Source organism: Daphnia magna, linkage group LG6 (assembly GCF_020631705.1).
Source record: "Daphnia magna isolate NIES linkage group LG6, ASM2063170v1.1, whole genome shotgun sequence".
Lineage (NCBI taxonomy): Eukaryota > Metazoa > Arthropoda > Branchiopoda > Diplostraca > Daphniidae > Daphnia > Daphnia magna.
The window spans coordinates 2,117,386-2,137,373 of record NC_059187.1 but is presented as its reverse complement, the minus strand read 5'-3'; the positions used below and the strand labels follow the sequence as shown (position 1 = coordinate 2,137,373).

The window sequence follows — 19,988 nt, the reverse complement described above, 5'->3', positions numbered from 1 at the left end:
AGAAAACATGGTCGAGGGGGCGGACTATTGTTTTCTCATTCTATAAAGATATGCTTCTTTTTTCTTTCTTTTTTTTAGCTTTCTACCTTTCGGAAACCTTCCAAGTTGTTTCTTCCCCCCCTCCTCGTCTCTGTTTCTTAATACAAAAACGCGGAACGAATCGAAAGAAGACCGCACAGACTGAAAGTTCTTTGAAAAAAATGTTTTTGAAGCTTATTGTATTGTCGTCATTCGTCGTTTCGGTCGCATGCCTTCAAAGGCAAGTCGAGGTAGAGTATATATAGAAAATTGAAGGGGGGATGGGGATAGCACCACCTTTATTTTTATTGCGGTTTACACCGCGTCAGTCGTTAACAAAATAGACGAGGCCGAAGTATATTTTGGGTTCGCAGCAGTCACGGCAGCGACACGGAACGTTTTTATATTTTTTTTACCTGATGGAAAAAATGGACTATAGAGGGTAAACTATTATGCCGTAGGAAAAGAAGTCGAACGGCTAGTATAAAACGTGAAAAAAACGGAGAAAAATGAAAACGATTTATTATCACGTCGAATTGGTGTAGTTTTACGGTTTACTACTAGATGGCAAATATGGAAACGGCCCATTTAAAAACTCGTCGACATAAATATTGCTGGCACGTTTAAAAGCATAAACCCCTTTTTTTTTTCCTTTTTTTTTGTGTGTGAAAAGTATTTAATCATCGAATCAGGTCATCTCTCACGTTAAATGTCTACAGCAATCCGTGTACGGTTTGACTCACAGCATGAGCAGCACTGTATGAGTCATTGACTGCATTGCCATATGCAGGTATATACGTCATAAAATCTCATCACAAAAGGGGATGGACCTGCCATTTCACAAGCGAGAGCCAATTCATTTTATATGTTTATTGATAACTTAATCAATTCTGTTTCGGCTGATTGAATTTCAATCATTTTTATTGCAGCCCTGGACATCCGGAATAAAAAAAGAACAACAGGTGGCGTTGGCGCCAAATCGCGAGGGCATGGGTCATTTACAATAGTTTTGTCTCTGAAGAAGGATCACGTGTTTCGATGATGAGAAACGAAGAAAGCAAGGCGAATGAACTTTGAAAATGTTGCACGTTTTATTGGTATTAACTTTGATGATAACACTTTTAATCTAACTGTATATCACGGACGTTTTCGTTTGTTCTAGTGTTTCTGGTTCGTTGAAAGCAAAACGTGAAAAGAGAATAGACTTTATCGGCCATTATCTGGAAAGCAGAAAAAAGGCGCCAATTCTTTGCCGGCAGTTGATGGGTAAAAGCACTTTTGCCGATTGATCTAGACCATTGCCATGAATAAAGAGATTCTTTTTGTGTGATGTGTTCCACATGTTGGACTTGTTCCTGGAGCAGTGCCAGAAAACTTTGATATGTGGAACGATGTGTGATGGGAGCCTGGCAACAAACACTGCATAAACCTCCTGATGATAACATTCATGCAGCTCGTCCCCCAGCAGCCAGCCAATTTTTGGTAAGTTCACACTCATAACACCCTTTCATTTTTTTTTCGAAAATGCCTTGGAGCATCTGTGAGATTCTTCACCAATCACTAGAGCCTTAAATACTTTGCACCCTGTTGTGTGATGGTCATCAAAAGGATGCTCTCGTACTTTCACCTGATATTTTTTGCTGCTGGTAGAGCTTTGCTTGACCACCAACTGGGATGGAACAAATCATCGAAAAATGTTGGATGATGATAATATTGCTGTTGCAATCAGGTGATGTTCCATGCTAGTTATCTAATAATGGCTATTATAGTTGATAGACCCAGAACAAGGGAAAAACAATCTTCTCTAGCAAAAGATCACTTGGTCCACTTTCTCCAGCAATTAAATTTCTATCCTCCCCAGAGTCCGCGTGCGTGCATGAGGATTGTGTAAATTGCTTGAAAGGTGCGTTGGGTTCAGAGTTCAGGCAATTTGAATATATTGAGGTTTTTGTTGTTTGTTTTTTTACGATGGCAGGCCACACACATACGTATTGTGTGTTAGTCGAGGCATGATGTATTTATATACAGACAACTATAGAAAAACATCCATATTGTGGACTCAGATTTCCTTTTTTTTTTTTTTAACACTCCACGAGACTTTTTTCTCACGCGTACTTTTTCCTTTTGTTTGGCAGTGTCAAAAAATTGATTGTTTTTTTTAAATTGACGATTGGATGTGTACACAATCGACGGTGAAAGTCGATGAGAAAAGAACAATCGGAAAGGAATGGCAACTGATTAGGGAATGATAGAAAGGATTGCGGAAAAAGAAAGATGATGTATCGCTTAATTTTTATAATATAAACAGGAACTGGTGAAACATCATCTTTTTTTTTCTTCTTAAAAGAGAGAAAACGTGAATTAATTTTTATGCAGAAAAACTGGCAATGAATTGGCGAAAGAGGAAACAAACGACTGCGCAACAAATGACATCTTTTGAGGAATGGCGTTGAATTGTTAACGAAGTTGACGAGCTGCTGTGCTCTCTTGAATCTATGGTGCCGTAATACGTAGGTCCGTATGTTGGGTGTGGTCCTGGGGCTTCATCTTCCACCACGTCCCCTTTTGGTTTTTAACGATCAATCAAATGTTTTTACTCGCCCCCCCTTTTTTTTTTTTATTGAAACGTGACTTTCTTACCGTGATTATTGTCATCGGTGACTTCGTTTTGAATGACCGGAGAATTTCCCTTTATTCGGCCGGGCTCTTTTCCTCTCTAATTGAACGTCAATCATTTTGATCAAACATTGTACCAAAAATCAAAATTTGTTCAATACCTTTCTTTTTTGCGTGCCTAATAGATGGCTCTGTACTAGTCTGTCTGTTGACTACGTTTGTGATCATGCCGACTGTTGTGTGCGGATTTGGGATTTCTAAAGAAGGGATGGAGTGACATTTTGTAATTATCTTTTCTTGTGAAGCTTGTTTGACGTACCGTAGAGTTTGATTGTGCCGTCCGTTTCGCCCAGCGAATTTTTGGCCACGCATTTGTATGCCCCGTAATCGTCTAATCCGACCGAGCGGATCTTGAGTCTCATGTAGACGCGATAGGAATCGTCGGATGAAACAGCTTCGTACTTGTCGCCTGAAATGATCATATCGCCTTTGGCCGTTGTCCAATAATTGATCGATTTCGGGTAAGCTTCGATGTGGCACACCAGGACGACATCCTGTCCGTTGTAGGCCAGCTCTTGTTGATTGGGAATCCATAACATTGGTGGAACTATTTATTTTTTTTTAAAATAAGGATTTTGAATTTGAAACGGAACGTTCTGGCGACATTTCACGGCCATCTAGAGGCTAATTGTTTCACTAGATTGAACTTACATTGAATTTTGAGGGGAATCCTTTGCGAGACGGATGGTGGAACGCCGTTCGATGCTGTTTAATTGGGCATTAATTAATTGATTAAAATGAGGGGAAAAAATCATATTATTTTTTATGATTGATGAAAGAAAAAGAAACTTTGAAATGTTTTCAGACCTATGCATAGGTAAGGGCCCATATGTAGCCGGCTGGCTTTGGTCAATTGCAGAACCTCGCTCTCGATTGCCGATACTTGAAAGTCAACGAAATTAGTCAGGTATTAAAAAGAAGGAGGAAAACAAATCGAAATTAAAAAAAAAAACATCTCGCGTGTAAACATTGAATTTTTTGCTTTTTCCTTTTAAAATTCTATTCAGTGGATTAATTGCGGAATCTCAATTTTAAAAAAATTCTTTCAGTCATTAAAAATTAGCTTTCAAGTGAATGGACGATCAACGTTTGGAATCATGCCCATTTCGGGAAATCCATTACGCTTTCACACGACGGGGGGGTTTTGCAATAAATAAATAGTTCGGATAGAGGGGGGTGGGGTAAGAAGTTCACGCTGCACGCTGATCGATAATACGACTTTGATTGACCGCGACATCATCTGTTATTATGAGGCGGTACTATCACGGCACCCCTTATGTGTGTATGTGGTGGTGTATTATGTTATATTGAACGCTTCCGTTGCCGTCGGTCGCTTTATTTTCCTTTCCCATTGTACGATCATCGTTTTTTTCGCTTTTCTCGTGAGTGGCCCGGGACTGATCAATGGGCCGTGGTAATTGGTTCCTAACTCTTGAGCTCGTCCAAGCCTTTCAGTGTGTGTCTGGAATTCTTTCTTTTTTTTTCTTCTTTCTTTTCTTGAAGATTATTATTAATATTATTATTTCTGTTGAATGAACAAGCAGCGACGAGGCACTTTTGTATTCCTTTCTGCCATTGCCACCCCCCAATTTTTTTTTTTTTTCTAGTTATCCTCCCTAAAACTGCAATATGGTTTGTTGTACCATCTGTTGGCACAACAGATGATGATTCAATATGCTGGCTTGATGTATGCATCGTGTAATCATCTACAGCTCTTAATACTTTCTCCGCCCCTTCTTTTTTTTTTTCTTTCTTTCTTTACATGACACTGACACATTCGCGGTGCCTCTTGACGTGGGAGGCACTCGGAAAAGAGGATATTGCTTGATTTAAAAACATACGTCAATCCTTGGGTGTCTAAAAAAAAATCATTAAAAGACGTTCGTGGCCATCCAAAATGCGTCTTCATTTTCCTTTTTTTTTTTTTTAGATTTGATTTCTTTGATAAAGATGGAAAACTTAAGAAAAAAAAAGATTTTCAGGGGGGGATAGAGGGGAGGGAAAAGATGTGATGAAACTGACCTGATATCCCATTGTGGATGAATTCTGAGCCATCCTCCCGTTTCCAGGTGATGTTGGGTTCTGGGTGACCAGTGGCCCGGCACGACAGACTGACATTGGATCCCTCGCGAGCCACGACGCCATCCGTCGTCCCGCTGTCGACGATATTAGGAGGCACTGTTTATTTTTTTTTCCATCCCCCCATGATGTTGATGGATGGTGAGGGTTGGGTGTGAAGAGAAGCGTATGTCGTAGTCACCATCCCGTACCCAATACAAATCACAATTTGAAAAAAAAAAAAAAAAAAAAGAGGTAGATGTCATTAGACTCGGGAATGGGATTTTTTCTTGAGTAAGAAAATGTGTCCAGGGAAATGTTTTTCCCCCTCCTTATTGATATATGTGTGGTGGCGTCCCTTGCACGATTGGATTAGCTTATTGTATATGTATCAATTTAGTCTTGGGGCTTTGCTGTATAGTAGTATAGCAAGTAGACAGGGGAGGAGCTAAATCAATCTAGTGGTCAAAGGGTTTTAGCCTTTCAAAAGAGACATTTTTTTTGGTGTGTGTTCCATACCCAAGACTTCCAGATAGCCTTTTCTGTTCTCCATCGGGTCCGTGTTGATCTGAACGTACCCGCCGCAGCCGCCGCCACCGCCGCCCAACCGAAAATGAAATCAAAAGAAGTTGATTAGGTTTCTGATGACATATACTGTCGGCTTTCTCTTTTTTTTTTTCTCTGATATTGAATTAATAAAAAATTTGCTTTGATGTTGAAAAACATTTACCTGGCACATGTAGTAACCGCGGTCGCCCGGCTCGACATTTTTCAGCCGTAAATACCAATGGCGTTTGCTGCTTTGCGCTAAACCGACCCTTGGATTGCGCGATATTACCTGTTTTTTTTGTTTTTTTATTTATGCAAATTTTTATTTTGTTTTGTTTAAATTCTCAAATTGATTTTTTTTTTACCTTGGTGTGAATGGTTAAAATGGTTTGAGTGTCCACTCGTACCCAAGCCACCTATTTGGACAATTGATTTTGATTCTTATTTTCTATTTTTTTTTTATTTTATTTTATTTAAAGAATGCTATTTTACTTTGAAGTGTTCCAAATTGTCGACGATGCACGGTAGAACGACGTCTTTACCAGCTACGACTGTTATATTGGGCACGTTCTCGGCGAACGATGGTGTCATCATCCCAAAGGCTATTTTTATTTTAAAACATAATCGTTATCGTTAAGAAAGAAAAGGGAGGTGGGGTTGGGTGTCATATCAATAGAAGAGTTCCATGAAAACAATGTTTTATTAGCTTGGTTTTTATGTTGTGTTCCCTCTGCCGTTTGATGCGATAAAAACGAAAAATTCGATCGTCTTTTTTTTTTTTGGCGGTTTGTTTCCGTTTTTGTCTTTGACTTTTATTCCAACGGGAGCCGTCAGCAGTTCAGAAAAAAAAAAGTTCTTGTTTCCCGCCTTTTCCACGTTTGGAAAGCATTTGCGAATTTGATTAGGCAATGGCCTAATAAATGTCAAGTCGTCCTTGATTTTTCTTTCAAGTCAATCCATCGATTGAAAAGGAAACCAAAGTAAAAATCCAGGGTCACGTCAGAGAAAGGGGATATAAAAAATGGAGCTGATGATTTTCATGAGAAACAGTTTGAAACTAAATAGAGAAGTGGGGAAAAAAAATGAAAAAAAAAATCAACTGGTAGCGCCGTTTTCCGGCTCTTATCCGCTATTTACGCCAAGGTCCTCCGTCTGCGGGTTTTTGTTATACGCCCGGCCTTGGCGGATGCTTTCTCAGTATTAACAAAAGAAGAAAAAAAAAAAATCATTACACCCTTTTTTTTTTTTTAATTTCTTCTTCTGTTAATCGCTTTACTTTTTCCCTCTTTTTCAAAAATTTTCCTTCATTTTCTTATGATTCGCAACACCAAAAAGAAAATGAAGGGAGATTTGTATTCTTGATGCTTTTTATTCAATCTTTAATCGTTGGCCCCTTTTTTTTTTTTCCTTTACCCGTACAAGATCAATGGAAACGACCAACACGACAGAGTTCTTTTCTCTTTGAAAGTCTTGTGTATAAAAGAAAAATGCGCGCGTGCGTGGGTAACAAACACCCCATTTTTCACGCTCACGATTGTTGTCTGGCACACGCCAAAGCAGACTAATATACTAACTCTGATTTGCATAGTATACAGTCTGTATCTTAAACAATAGAATTTCCTATTTTCTTGGCCGGGGGCGTTGGTTATCCAACGATAAACATCTGAAGAATAAAAAAAAAGGATGAAATGAGAAAGAGGGTGGTGTGTTGTACACATTATCTTGACTGTTTATCCAATAGGGTTTTTTTTTTTTTTTCTTTTTTCTTTACACATTGTATGAGAAACATAGTCCACCGTGTCCAGCAATCTGGTTAGGGTCATCCCTGAATCGATAAATTATCTCACATTTTTGTTTTCCTCTTTCCATTTTTATTTTTTTATTTTTTTTTGGGGAGGGGGGGAGGGGAAGTGGGGAGGAGTTCAAATAATGCGATCGTAAATTGCTTTAAATCAAGCCTAAAGCGACCAACTAATAGGGCTTGTATTCCCTATTGGACATTGTCGTTTAAAAACTTGGTATGAAAATTACGGCAATGTATCCATTTACACTTCATAAATATATTACCCCGCATCGTTCCCCCCTAGTGCCCCTACCCGTTGCTCTTTGTTCTCTGTACGAGATCGAAATACTTAATCAAGGTGAATGTTAATTTATTTATTGTGTTTTTTTTTTTTTCTCTATGCGGTACGTCCCTTCTGGTTATTGGCTGGAAGCAACACTCGCATTTCCTTTCGTTGTCTATTTTTATTTTTATCTTACATGTGCACATATTTAGGTTTTTAGTATTTTGTATTACGCCGGATGCGTTGGGGAAAGGAAAAAGGGGGGGGGATCGTTTTCTCTCCGGGGTCCGACTGTCCATCCGTTACGGATCTGACTTTTAGAAGACGGAGAAGGGAAATTGAATATCTCCTGTACAGTTTTTGAGGGGCGGGAAATTTGAGCGGCACGTTCTTATTCCGAACGTCTTGTCTTATCGCGTAATCATATCATCATCATAACAGACACGCCACAGTTAACTGTGGTGGCGTATGCTTTTCTCTATTGACATTCAAGCCGATCGGTGGCCACCAGCAGCTTCTCCCATTACTGGCGGCTAACAATTTAACGAGCTGACGTCCAAACTGCGGGTGCAAATATTTTGTCGTCTAAGCGAAAAATCCCCGTTTAAATATTGACACCCATTTCTTATTTTTGATTTAATAACATTGGCATTTGTTTCGACCATGGTTCAAACGTAAATTTTTATTCAATTTTTTTTTTTGGGGGGGGGGGGGGCTTTATGTAAAACTTTTTCTTTCACAACTGTCCCCCCCTGCCAACCCAATTTTCCTATTACCATTGCGTTCAATTGAAGTAGAGGTTAGGGGGGGTGGGGGTGGGGTGGAAGGGTCGTATAATCATAATTCCATTTTGGGAATGCTACGCCATACATGCATGTATACAGTTGATTGATCGATGATTTTCATACTTGTAAAGTTACTTGCTCTCTCTCTCTTCCCTCCTTTTGCCGCGTGTGATCGTCATAATCACGCGGTCATTATCAGCTCTCCTTTTTGGGTGGACTTGACCCCCCCACCCCCTTCTAGGACATGAATCCTTACTTAAATAAAATAATTAAACCAGAAAAAAAGGAAGCTCGTAATTGTAATCCACTATCATTTCTGATATAATTTGAATGTCGGCCGTGGGGAGGGGTAGGTAGAACGAATTCAATTGAGAAACATAGATTTGATTGTAATGTCTCTCTCGCCCTGAGGGTCTAGTAAAGACTTTTTTTTTTGTTTGTTATTGTTTTCAAAAAGTTGTTTGCCCCACTTCTCTCGCCTGTAATAAAAAAAATAAAAATGGGAAGGGGGGAATCATCGTAACGGAAGGATTGAGGTGGGGGGGAATAAAACGCTATTGCCAACTTTTGTTTCTGCGTTATTTGTGTCTGTTACAGTCTGGCCAATATGGATGCGTTCAGTAAGCGAGAATCACGAAAACTGTTGTAGACACAAGAGGGCAAACAACAATAAGGGATATACAAAAAAAAAAAGAATAATAATAAAAAGGTAGAGTGGAATAGATGTCAACACACACACAAAAAACGAAGGGAGGGGTGGTGATGCACAGGAGTTCAGCCGGCGGGATTCAATTTCGTTCGTTTTTCTTCTTTGCCAGTATGACCCGCGGGACTCTTTTCCTCCCGTGTTTATATAGCCAATGTCTTTTTGCCCGTCTTTCTCTGTGTGTATGTCTGGAAAGTGAAGTACAAGGGCGAAGAAAGGAAAACTTTCTTCTTCTTTTTTTTTTTTTTTTTTTGGGGGGAGTGTGAGTGTGTAATAGTACATCCGGGTTCAGTTCCGCTGCCATCACAGTCAAAGAGATGAAGCTGCTGACAAACTCTCCACCCCTTTTTTTCTCTCTTTCTATTGTCATACTAAAAACAAACTCGGCGTTGAATAGCAAGGAGGAAAGCGACGCCCTCTTTTTTTTTTCCTTTCGTGAGTGTGTCTACAAGGAGTCGTGAAATCGGGAAAAAGTTTTTTTCCAGCTGACGAGGCTTGATGCAGGATCTCTGTAGTATCGTAACAAGTTGAAACGATATAGTTGGCCAGCATAAAGCAGTTGAATGGCGAACCACTTGACGCTCAAACACTAGACGTATCAATTGTTTTCCATCGAGATGTTCCAAAGTGTGTCTTGATAATCCATTTTATTTTATTTTTTTTTTTACTGGAATAGTTTATTCCTATTTTCTTGTAGAGATGTGTGTTTTTTTTGTTTGTTTTAGTTTTTTTGTTGTTGCATTTAAATAGTTGATTTGATCCAGCAGCCTCTTTGCACGTGTTTGCTTTTTGTTTCTAGTTCCAGTCGCAATGGAAACAAAGAAAAACATACAATTTGTGTGTGTGTGTGTGTGTGTGCGTTGCTATAGGAGGAAAGAACCTTGGGAAAAAAAAAAATGAGATTTTCATGTTTTTAACAAAAGAATTTCACTGAAAATCCTTTCAGATTTTTTTTTGGCTTGGGAGGAAAGAACAGCTGATGACAAACAGCAAAAGAGTTGGCGCTATCTTTTTGAATTTTTTACGTGGGCCCAACAGCTGCGTGATGCCTTCGTGAAACATAGAAAAAAAAGTCTTTGCGTGAGACTTTGACGAACTTGTCATTCCCGATCGAAAATTATTCCCCCCCTCTCTTTTTTCTTTGATTTTTTAAATTTTATTATGAACGATCAAAGATTTAACAAAGTTTTTCGAGAACGGGCAGCAAATGAAACGGCTGCCCGTTTTCTCCTTTTTTTTTTTTTATTATCCCATCGTCACAACATTTTTTTTTTTTTCAAATTCGATTATGCGGATCACGTCTTTTAACTCAAGTCGTCGTAATTGGCAAGGGCTACGGGCCGTGTCGTGTCGGTGGAGTCGTAAATTCAAAGAAAACTCGACGATTCCATCCCCCTTCTCGTTTTCATGCCTATCGGCTTGATGCTGTTGCCGAATGAAGTGATATACACCATCTACTGCTAATAAAATATATTAGATACCAGTGTGTGTGTGTGTGTGTGTGTAATATTACGGTCGTGTCAAAACATTTTGCCCGACATTTTTTTATTAGATTGCCTTTGCTTTTTTTTTTCTTAGCCAACAAAAACAAAAGTCGGAACGCGTTTTGTTTTTGTTTGTTTTTTCTCTCGATTGTTTCAAATGGCCCGATATAACCGGAAGAAAGAAAAAAAGAGGGGGGGGGGTGTGTGCCTTGCCTAATGTGTGGCAATGCTACTCGATCATCGAATGAAAACGAAGCGGCAATTTGAACTTTGCCCAAAATGGCGATAAAAGCCGCCGCTTTTTGTTTTGTTTTGTAGTTGATGATCCCACTCCTCTCTTTTTCTCGATTTTCAAACGCGGTTTTGAGAAAAGATGGGAGAGCGACACAAGTAGAAAAAGAACGAGGACAAAGCCGTCAATTATTCACGATGTCAAGCCAAAAAAAAAGAACAGCAGACGGGAGCTATTCCTATGTGAAAAGTCGCCGAGTGTGTAACACTCACAGAGAGAAAAAGGGGTTGGGATAAAAAAGAAAAGATACATCTATAAAAGAATACACGCCGATCATAATTCAAAACCACCCCGCTATAGTCTTTCCTCCCCCCAACCCCCAATCCCTCTTTATTTTCTATGCCGAATGTATAGAAAAGTCGGAAGCCTTTGGCCGTGAAGTCTCGTGCGACCCGCAGGCGTTGAAAGTAAACAACAAAAATTGGGCAGTCGCTGTCTTTTGTTTTGTTTTGTTTTTTGTTTCCCCCCCCCCCTCTATACTAGAGACGTGTAACGTACAGATGAGATGAAGAGACCAGAAAATGATGTTTGTGTTTCGTACCTTGGACGTTGTGAGCCGATTGCGCGAGGAAACAAACGAACGCTATTAATCGCATGGTGTTCATGATGAATCACGACGCATAATCTGATTTGGAACGAATGAAACGGCACTTGTAATGATTTTTTTAATTAATTTATTATTTGTGCTTAAAAACGGAAGAAAAGCGCGCGAAAATTTGAAATTTTTTTTGAAACGATTTGTAAAATTTGAATGCGATCCTGCCGACGTCGAGGTTGGCGACGGACTGACGGTTTCTACCGCCGCCCGCTTCCCTTTCGTTTCCCTCGCCGAACGCCCGTGAGTTCATGTGTCTCTGCGCCGTCAGGTCCCGTTGAGAGTCACGCCGGACATACTCCTCCTCCCCATGCACACTCAGAGAAGAAGAAGAAGAGAGAGAGAGAGAGACACGTACAGTAGATATTAGATCTGATGATGATGGTGGCGTTAGTAAGTCGTACATGAAAGCCAATAATAAAATAAAAATTGGACCTGTTATCTTGTTTGGCCCGGAGATCGTCTTACCTTGCGGAGTCGTTCCGAATAAAAAGTACAACAAAAGACAAAAGAAAAATAGAGGACGGATCAAGATGGATTGGTTCGTGTCCTGGAACAGACGAAACAAATACAAATCCTTGGGGAGGGAGGTGTGTGTGTGTGTGTGTAAAGAGAAAGAAATCATCGGGAATATAAAGAAGAAGGAGAGGCATATGTAAGTGCAATGAGATCGCATTTCTTTCTGGTGAAGCGAAAGGAGGAGAGACGAGGGCGTTCGGCAGGGAGGGGCCGGAAGCCATCGAGATACCCACGATATCAACACGCGGCACTACGGAGAAAGGAGAACCGTGAAACGGTTACGGATCAGTCCATTTTGTTTTCATATCGGCCCTCGGTTGGTAGAAATGCGAGAAAACAAGACGCACGGACCGGTGCGGGACTTTCTTTCTTTCTTGTATTTGTCTTGTATCGATAAAGGGGAGAGAAAGAAATCCATTAATGGTGTGGAAGGTTATGCCTCGTTCTCATCCGGATGGATCAAGTTGTAGAACGGGAGAGTGGGGGGGGGGGGAGGGTACGTGAAGGGAGGCGTTCGTGAATTGTGAATGTTGTACTAGAAAACGAAAAGAGGAGACGAGAGCGCGCTGAAAAGTTTAAACAAGACGAGAACAATTCCATGTGGGTTGGGGGGGCCCCTTGAAAACTTTAGAGCCTTTTCACAAAATTTTGGCGACGGGGAACACGGCATCGTTTTTTTTTTTCTTTTTCTTTACACGCAAGAGATGGGGAGAGGGGGGGGGATGAGCTGCTTCATTTGCTTACAGAAAGGAGGGAGGGGGGAGATTTGTCATTCTTGTCGTTGCCAATTGGAACAAAAGTCTTCATCAAGTAGTAATCGCTTTAATATAGACGGAACTGAAACTGCAGCCGAGAAAAATGAATGAATTGATGATGATGATGACGATAAAAAGTGAAAAGATTTTGGGCACGTTGAATTTTTATTTTTTAATTTTTTTTCGTTATCCGATTAACTTTTCTTTAAAAAGTGATAATTGAATGGACCAATCAAGCGATTCATTGTTCAACCCGCCTCCACGTCGTGTTCCACGCTGTTTAGGTTTTTATTTGAGCGTTATCGATTCTCAAATATTTTTTTTTTGTTTTGGGTTTTTTGAAATTGATCACATCAGATCGCGGTCATGTAAAAACAAATAACTTGAAAGGACAAGACTTTGTTAAATAAAAAAAAAATCCATGTACTCTTTGGCATATTCAAATTTAAAATTCCTCAAATTTCTTTTTCATAGAATTAAAAAGTTTTCCAACTCCCCCCTGAAAAGGCAAAGAAAAAAAAAAAAAATCCGTTTTGCGTGTAGCTCCAACTGAATAATTTCTCTCTCCCCATCCGCGCCCTTTGCATAGTGAAAAGCGGATCTGCACACGACGACGAACGGATCAACTTTCTTGTATGATCCTCTTGTCTTGGGCTAAAAGCTTTGCAGCGTCGTCAGCACACACACACACACACAGAGACACACACAAGCGTCTCTTCTTAGATAATTGTATAGTACCCGCGTACTAATGAATCATCGCTGTCTCTGTACAGCGCCAGTTCTTCTTTGCGGCATTTGACTCTCTGCCCGCTCGTTCTGCGGTTGGCTCAAAACGGAGCCATTTTTTTTTTGCAAGCGTCTGCTCTTTTTTTTTTTATCTTCGTTTGGGGAAATTCTTTCTCGCAGTTTTTTATTTTTTTGCGTGGTGAGTTAAAAAGTTCTCATTTGTTTTTTTTTTGTTTTTTTTTGAGCGCGCGCGCGGAATTCAAACTTTGAAAATTGAGTTGTGAGAAAGGAAGAAGAAATGGACTTTGATTAACTCTTGGTTGATCTTTTCGGGCACCTGTTCTTATTCCCCAGGAAATAATAATAATAATAAAATAAAAATAAAAATGTTTAATTCGGTCATATCGCATTGACTTAATCGTTTGATTTCTTTAGATTGCTTATACAATTACTATTTTTTCATGTAAATCTATGAACGTTGCGGGTGACGTTAATCAGAACTGGATTGGGGGGGGGGGTCATTTGGCACGCGTGTGTTTATTCATGTCTTTGTTACACGCAGAACACATTCTTCTGCCAGAGAGAGGGGGGAATGGTTCTTTTGATTAAAACTATTGAACGAACGGGGGGGGGGGGGCTATTTTCAGTTTTTGTTTGCTTCCGTCCACAATGTCGCCCCGGCTATGAAATAATCAAATGCTCGTCCTTTTTTTTTTTTTTTTTCCCTCTTTCCCCTTTCTTTTAATTAATCGAAACGTTGCGATGTTACTTTAGTTTAATGATCTGCAGCCGTTACGTTTTGTGTGTGTGTGTGTGTATAATCATCTTTAAAATAAGGCAAACGGCGAAACGAATAATAAAAGTCGACCGTATGTGGGGTGTTTTCGCCCGTTTCCAATCGTAAAACTTTGTGCTGCTTCGTTATCGAATTCATCCAGACAGCGATTTGCGTTTCCCCTCCCTTCGTTTCTCGGTAATAAATTAATAAGTCGATTTTCCACTCCCCCCTTTTTTTTTCTTCTTCTTCTTCGGTTCCCATTTCTTGTCGTTTTGAACTTGGTCATTGATCAAATTCACGATTTTATATATTGCACTCTTTTAAAATAACCGTTTGATAATTAAAAAAAAGGCCTATGCGGAAAATGTCGGAGAAATCGATATACAAAACTTGACAGGAAGTCGTTTTTTTTTGGGGTGGGGGGGGGGGGAGAGGGTAAGGAATCCGAATCAATGTCGGTCACGCACTGTTGGATTTGATTGAAACACAAGTTGAAATGGCGGAAGAAAAAATATGATATCCTTCTAATTATCTCTGCGCGAACAACAAAGCGAATGTTTTCTCTTCTCATCTTTTTTTTTCTTGGGGGAGGGGGAGGGGGCGGGGTAGGACGGGTGTCTGACAACACACACGAAAAAAAAATAAAAATATTACGGAAGGAAAACTCCTCCGGCGATATGGTGCAAAGGCATCCCCACACACACATACACACACACGCACACAAAAATTCCGGTTGGATGGATCCGGCTGGAAAGTCGCTTCCAGTTAAGAAGTCGGCGTGTCTCTAGGCGCATTTATAGAAAAGCCGGGCGAAACAAGTTAATTGGCCCTCCCGCCCGTCTTCTTTTATTTTTATTTTTATTTCTTTCTGACTGGACCTTTTTTTGTAATACGAATATGATTGAATCAAATAGACTTTATCCGAAGAGAGAGAGAGAGAGAGACGAGTCTTAATGTTTTAGTGTGTGTGTGTGTGCGTGTGTGTGTAACATCTTGTAGCAAGAGTTTTTTTTTTTCGTGTGTAATTCAATGCAGATGAGCTCTGCTCATGAATATTGATGGGCCTATGCAGTAGAGAGCGTTTAATGTAAACAAAAGGATTTTTCTCCTATTTCTTTTTCTTAAAAAAAAAAAAATGCTGACAACGGGTCCAGCATTAAAAAAAAAAGGTGACAAATTACGGAGGTCCCAATGTTCGATGGAGTCCTCTAGAGTCGTGCGAAAGGCAATTCCACTAATGGCTACCTAGTCCATTTGTATTGATATATAAAAGGTCCAGTCTAAAGTTGATTGACGTTACACCTTTTGCTGTCGTTATGCCATTCTCTTCTTTCGTTTTATCCCAAAGACATTCGTTTTCTTTTTGTTTAAAATTTCTAGCTGCAATCCTATTGCGCATGGGGGGGGGGGGGCATGCAGGCCGCCCCGTGTGTGTGCGTCACAAGACACAAAGTTCCAATTATCGTGAGAGAGTTTGAGGACGAGAAAAAGAAGTGCGGCCTATCCTATCCTATTTTATTTTTTTTTTTTAAACCAAGAGAACCTGAAACAGTCGGCTCTTTACGGTGTGTGTGTGTGTGTGTGTGTGGCAGGGAAGTCGGCAGAAAAGCTGAAGAGACACACATGCAAGAGAGGGGCGGTAAGATGGGAGCCACTCGAGAGTGAAGAAACTCTTCTCACACAGAGGAGAGACTTGGCTCTGCCCGCCGGAAAAGGTTCGCAATTGGCTTCGTTACGCGGACGAGGAAACGTCAGGCCGTCCCCTCACGCCCCAAGTTTAGTTTTTTTTTTTTTTTTGTTTCAATTTTTTGTTTGTTTTTCTTACCTTATTACCACAATAATGCCAAGCCTGCCCCTTCAAATGTACATGTCCACTTGACACAGACAAACAGGAATCTAAAAAGAAGGGACCAGGGCCTTTTTGATGTTTGCCGGTCGGTTGGTGCCGCTCACACAGAAATAGAAAAGCAATGGCATTGATTAGACATGGATGGCCATTTTTCTTTTTCGCCATTAAAGAGAAGCAGATGAATGAGTAATGATGCGCTACGTTGGCGAGCAGAAAAGTTTGATTCGTTTTATTTTTGGCCGGCCGAAGGGAGAACTCGTTTGTAATAGTTTCAGCGTCAGAAGCGACTGAAAAGGATGAACGTTGCGAAGATGGGCGACACGATCCCGACAGAAAACTATACATCCACGTCTCTCTCTCTCTCTCTCTGTGTGTGTGTGAGCACAAGAAGAAAGTTGCGTATAGAGAGCGCGCGCGAAGGGGGGGGGTGGGGGTTCGTCAAAATTTCACAAGTGGATCTTCTTCCCTTTTCCGACAACTCGTAAGTCACTCGCTAATGGACACACACACACACACACAAAAGCCGGGGAGCGCAAAGGGTCGCCAGGTTGAGCGACGTGCCTCTCGCCCCAATCACTGAGAAATAACCTCACCATCGTGCCAGTAGTTTTTTGCGCTCCTCTTACATTTTCCATTTTTCGTTTGGCTAGGGAGGGAAAAAGAAAAATTCCTACAAGACCATTAGTCACAAGTAGTAGACCCTCCTCCTATATCTTATTGAGATGACTATGTTTTGTTTTTGTCTTTTTCTCCCCCCCGTCTACGTTGTGCGTTATTAGTACAACCGCAGGGCATTTTGCTTTGACACTTTTGTTTGTTGCTCTGGCGCCAAATTTGAATTTTTTTTTTTTAATAGTTTTATCTTTATATTTCAATGTGAATGAGATGTAAAATTACGAATAGGTTGTTTTGTCTCGTTGTTTTTACATCAGCAATGTGTTTGCGTTTTAAAAAGAATCTATTCGACTGGATCGATTCCGGCAACGTCGCTACCTTTGCGATGATCGGCGTTTGCGTAAATGTATCCGTCCGATTCGACGGTGAGGCCGTGAACGGAAGAGCCGACCTGGAACTCGCTGAGGACGTGATTTTTAGTCAGCATGTTGTCGGTGATGTCCTTTGGAAATCCGGTCTCGTACTCGAACGTCATCGGGAACAGTTGGTGATGAATTCTCGGCCTATCGATGGCCTCTTTAATCGTTTTGCCGAACCATAGATTTTGAATGATTGTCTATGAAATGAATTAAATGTCGATTCTCATTGATTGTCATTGATGAATGGATGAATTAATTAATATTCTTCTTTTTTTTAAACTTACATAGACGACGGCGGTGGTGATCTTGGTGCCACCGGAAGCTCCGACAACCGAACGCACTTTGCCCGTGGCCGAATCGACGATGATGGTGGGCGTCATGGAAGATAAGGGCCGTTTGCCCGGCTCGATGAAATTGGCCTCACTGGGCGGTACTCCGAAGGCGTTGGTCACGTTGGGCGATGAAAAATCGTCCATTTCATCGTTGGGGATGATGCCCGTCTGCTCTGATGTGAATCCAGCGCCGAAGCTGCAAACGAAACCAACGAATCTGGGTAAGTGGTAGCGAAACTCGTTCCATCATTATCATGGACGAATGAAGTTTTTTTTTGTTTTTCAAACAATCGGAAAGGGGATTGTGCGTTTGCATATCTGACTAGAGATTGACGGTTGTCGTGGCTGAGACGGCCATCCCGTCGGCGTCCAGGACGGACGTGTGTGATGTTCCTTTATCGTCCGGTGTGTACGTCACGGCTCCGTAATATGCTGGATCGTTAGAAGTGAACGAGTCATTGATCTTTGCCCGGGTGTCTATGGCCCATTCCTCCGACGTCAAATTACTGGCCAACTAAATTATTTCCAGCCACATCCGCAAAATGAGTTTTCCGTTTCCAAAATTCCAGCTTAATTAACTCGAAATAGAATTTCTTTTTTTGTTGTTGAAGAAAACACAAAAACAAACCTCGGAAACTTCGGGAACGAAACGCGGATCGGCTAGTTTGGTGCGCTGGGCGTAGGCGTGTTTAAATGCTTCGGCCATCCGGTGGTAAGTCAGCGGTTCCGTGTCGGACACTTGGTTCTCATTTTCTTGGGCGAAAAGGTCGAGGATGTTGAGGATGTAAGCGGCTAAAACTCCCGATCCGGGCGGAGGCATCGAATACATGACGAGATTATCTTTGAGTTGCACGCGAACAGGTTCCATCCAATCGGCACTGGAATTTTCAAAAAAAAACAAACAAACATATTAAATTGATATTCAAAGCGTTCTCGATCCAGTTGTTAACGATTAGATCGTGCCTGTATTGCATTAAATCCTCTTTGGTGATGATTCCGTTCCTCTTGTGAATGTCCTCGACAAGGCGGTCGCCAATCGTTCCGTTGTAAAACGATTCAATTCCGTAACTGGCGATATCCCTGAGCGTTTGGGCGAAGGCGGGCCTCCTGAAGACGTCGTCCTCTTCCAGCACTTGGCCCGTCTCTTCGTTTAGGAAGTACCTGGTCACATTGAACGTAGATTTTTTGGGGTTTTTTTTACCGCTGATTTTTTTATTTTGAACGAATTCATTCCGGCTTACCACATGGACGGCTCGGCTTTAATTTCATCCGATTTATCACTGAGAGCGTTGGCCAAATGCCGGCTGACTGTGATGCCCGTCTCGGCTATTATAACGGACGGTAGGATCAATCGAGACCAAGGCAATTTACCGAATCGTTGATGAGCTTTCCAAAATCCGGCAATTTCTCCTGGAACAGCCACGGCTAATCCGCCTAAATTGCCGAGTTTTTCACTGGGTTTATTTATTTAAATGCCTAGTTAATAATATTAAAAAAAGGGAAACCTTTTTGTGAGAGAGAACTGTTGCCGTTAAACATGTTCGCCGTTGCCGCTAGAGGCGCCACTTCACGGGAATCGAGAGACCAGCCCGTCTTGGTCGCCGGATCGTAAATGGTCATGAAAAATCCGCCTCCAATACCCGACGTGTGCGGATGGACAGTGCCCGTGCAGAACATGGCAGCGATGGCTGCGTCCACTGCGTTCCCGCCTTCCACCAAAACGTCCCTTAAAAAAGCGAAGCAATTAAAAATGAAATGAAGTAGGAAAACAAAAACAAAACACAAGAATTGAATCATAAAAATGGTCGTTTAATCTTTTGACTCCACACACGGCAGCTGCTATCGCGTTGATCACGACGCTTATTTTTATGTTCAGAGCTGATTTAAAAAACAAAAAATAAGCGATCGTTATCTGAATACCTTCCGATAGCGGAGCAAGGTACAGCGTCTGAACTGACGGCTGCCGTCTCATATTTGCCCAGTTTGGATGCTGATGGAGGCCCGAAAGGCATTTCGGGTTCGTTGACGACGGCATAGAAGACCAAACCGATTGTCAATCCCAAAATGCAGAGGATACTTAACGTTCCAACCGTCGCTTTAACCAGTTTTTTGGATTTTCTGAAATTGCGTTTTCAAAATTTGCATACTTGCATAATCGGAAAAAAAACAAACAAAAATGATTTTTTAACGTTACGTTTTGGACATTTTGTTTTGTTTGTTGGCAACAGAGAATTAAAGGTCGTGCAGGAATCCGATACTCCAAAGTTCCGCTGGGACTTTTCGAGACAAGATTTGAACGTTCAAAACAAAACAAAACAAAAATCGAATCAACGGCTATTTGTAACGACCCGTGCGACACTCGAAAACAGACTAACCTTTTCTATCTCGATATCGTTTCTATTATGTCAAAAATAAAAATGACTCAACCCAACTGATATAGACAATTGAGTGACATTCGAGATGATATACATTTGAAATGAATGAGGAAATTGATTCACAGGTCGTGGCATCTTTGCCTATTTAAACTGACGTCAATACAAACGTACCAGATCGCAGCGTGAGATGGTCCAACGTCCATCAAAGCAGACGCAACAATCGAAGTTTGTGATAGTCACGATGACCGTCTAGCATAAATCATGCTCCGTTCTATTTTTCTGCAATTCAATGACGAGTGATCGACGTCGAAAGTACTCGAATTAAATGCGTATTGTTCATTACGCCATTGTTGCCTTCAATGGCGCCCACCAATCACTGGCAGTTTTTTTT

General features: G+C 41.0%; 2 protein-coding genes and 1 long non-coding RNA gene across 3 annotated transcripts; 1 reads left to right on the top strand and 2 right to left on the bottom strand.

Moving 5' to 3' along the window:
• Positions 1-1,001: 1,001 nt before the first annotated feature.
• On the top strand, positions 1,002-17,317 carry LOC116925475. The gene is made up of 4 exons (XR_004395515.2): positions 1,002-1,115; positions 1,181-1,284; positions 1,383-1,500; positions 17,179-17,317. It is a non-coding gene; the product is annotated as an uncharacterized LOC116925475 (long non-coding RNA).
• On the bottom strand, positions 2,010-11,438 carry LOC116925439 (lachesin). The gene is given in 13 exon segments (XM_032932148.2): positions 2,010-2,580; positions 2,659-2,705; positions 2,707-2,734; positions 2,796-2,891; positions 2,954-3,241; positions 3,346-3,399; positions 3,502-3,576; positions 4,717-4,872; positions 5,272-5,320; positions 5,483-5,590; positions 5,667-5,717; positions 5,794-5,903; positions 11,176-11,438. Coding segments are annotated over 13 exon segments (1,320 nt in total). The 5' UTR covers positions 11,240-11,438; the 3' UTR covers positions 2,010-2,386.
• On the bottom strand, positions 16,745-19,596 carry LOC116925423 (glutathione hydrolase 1 proenzyme). The gene is made up of 9 exons (XM_032932124.2): positions 19,417-19,596; positions 19,143-19,340; positions 18,728-18,948; positions 18,464-18,656; positions 18,186-18,383; positions 17,851-18,100; positions 17,546-17,736; positions 17,175-17,418; positions 16,745-17,087 (listed from the first exon to the last, which is right to left on the bottom strand). The coding sequence occupies exons 1-9, from the start codon at positions 19,425-19,427 to the stop codon at positions 16,815-16,817; spliced, it is 1,779 nt and encodes a 592-aa protein (XP_032788015.2). The 5' UTR covers positions 19,428-19,596; the 3' UTR covers positions 16,745-16,814.
• Positions 19,597-19,988: the final 392 nt, after the last annotated feature.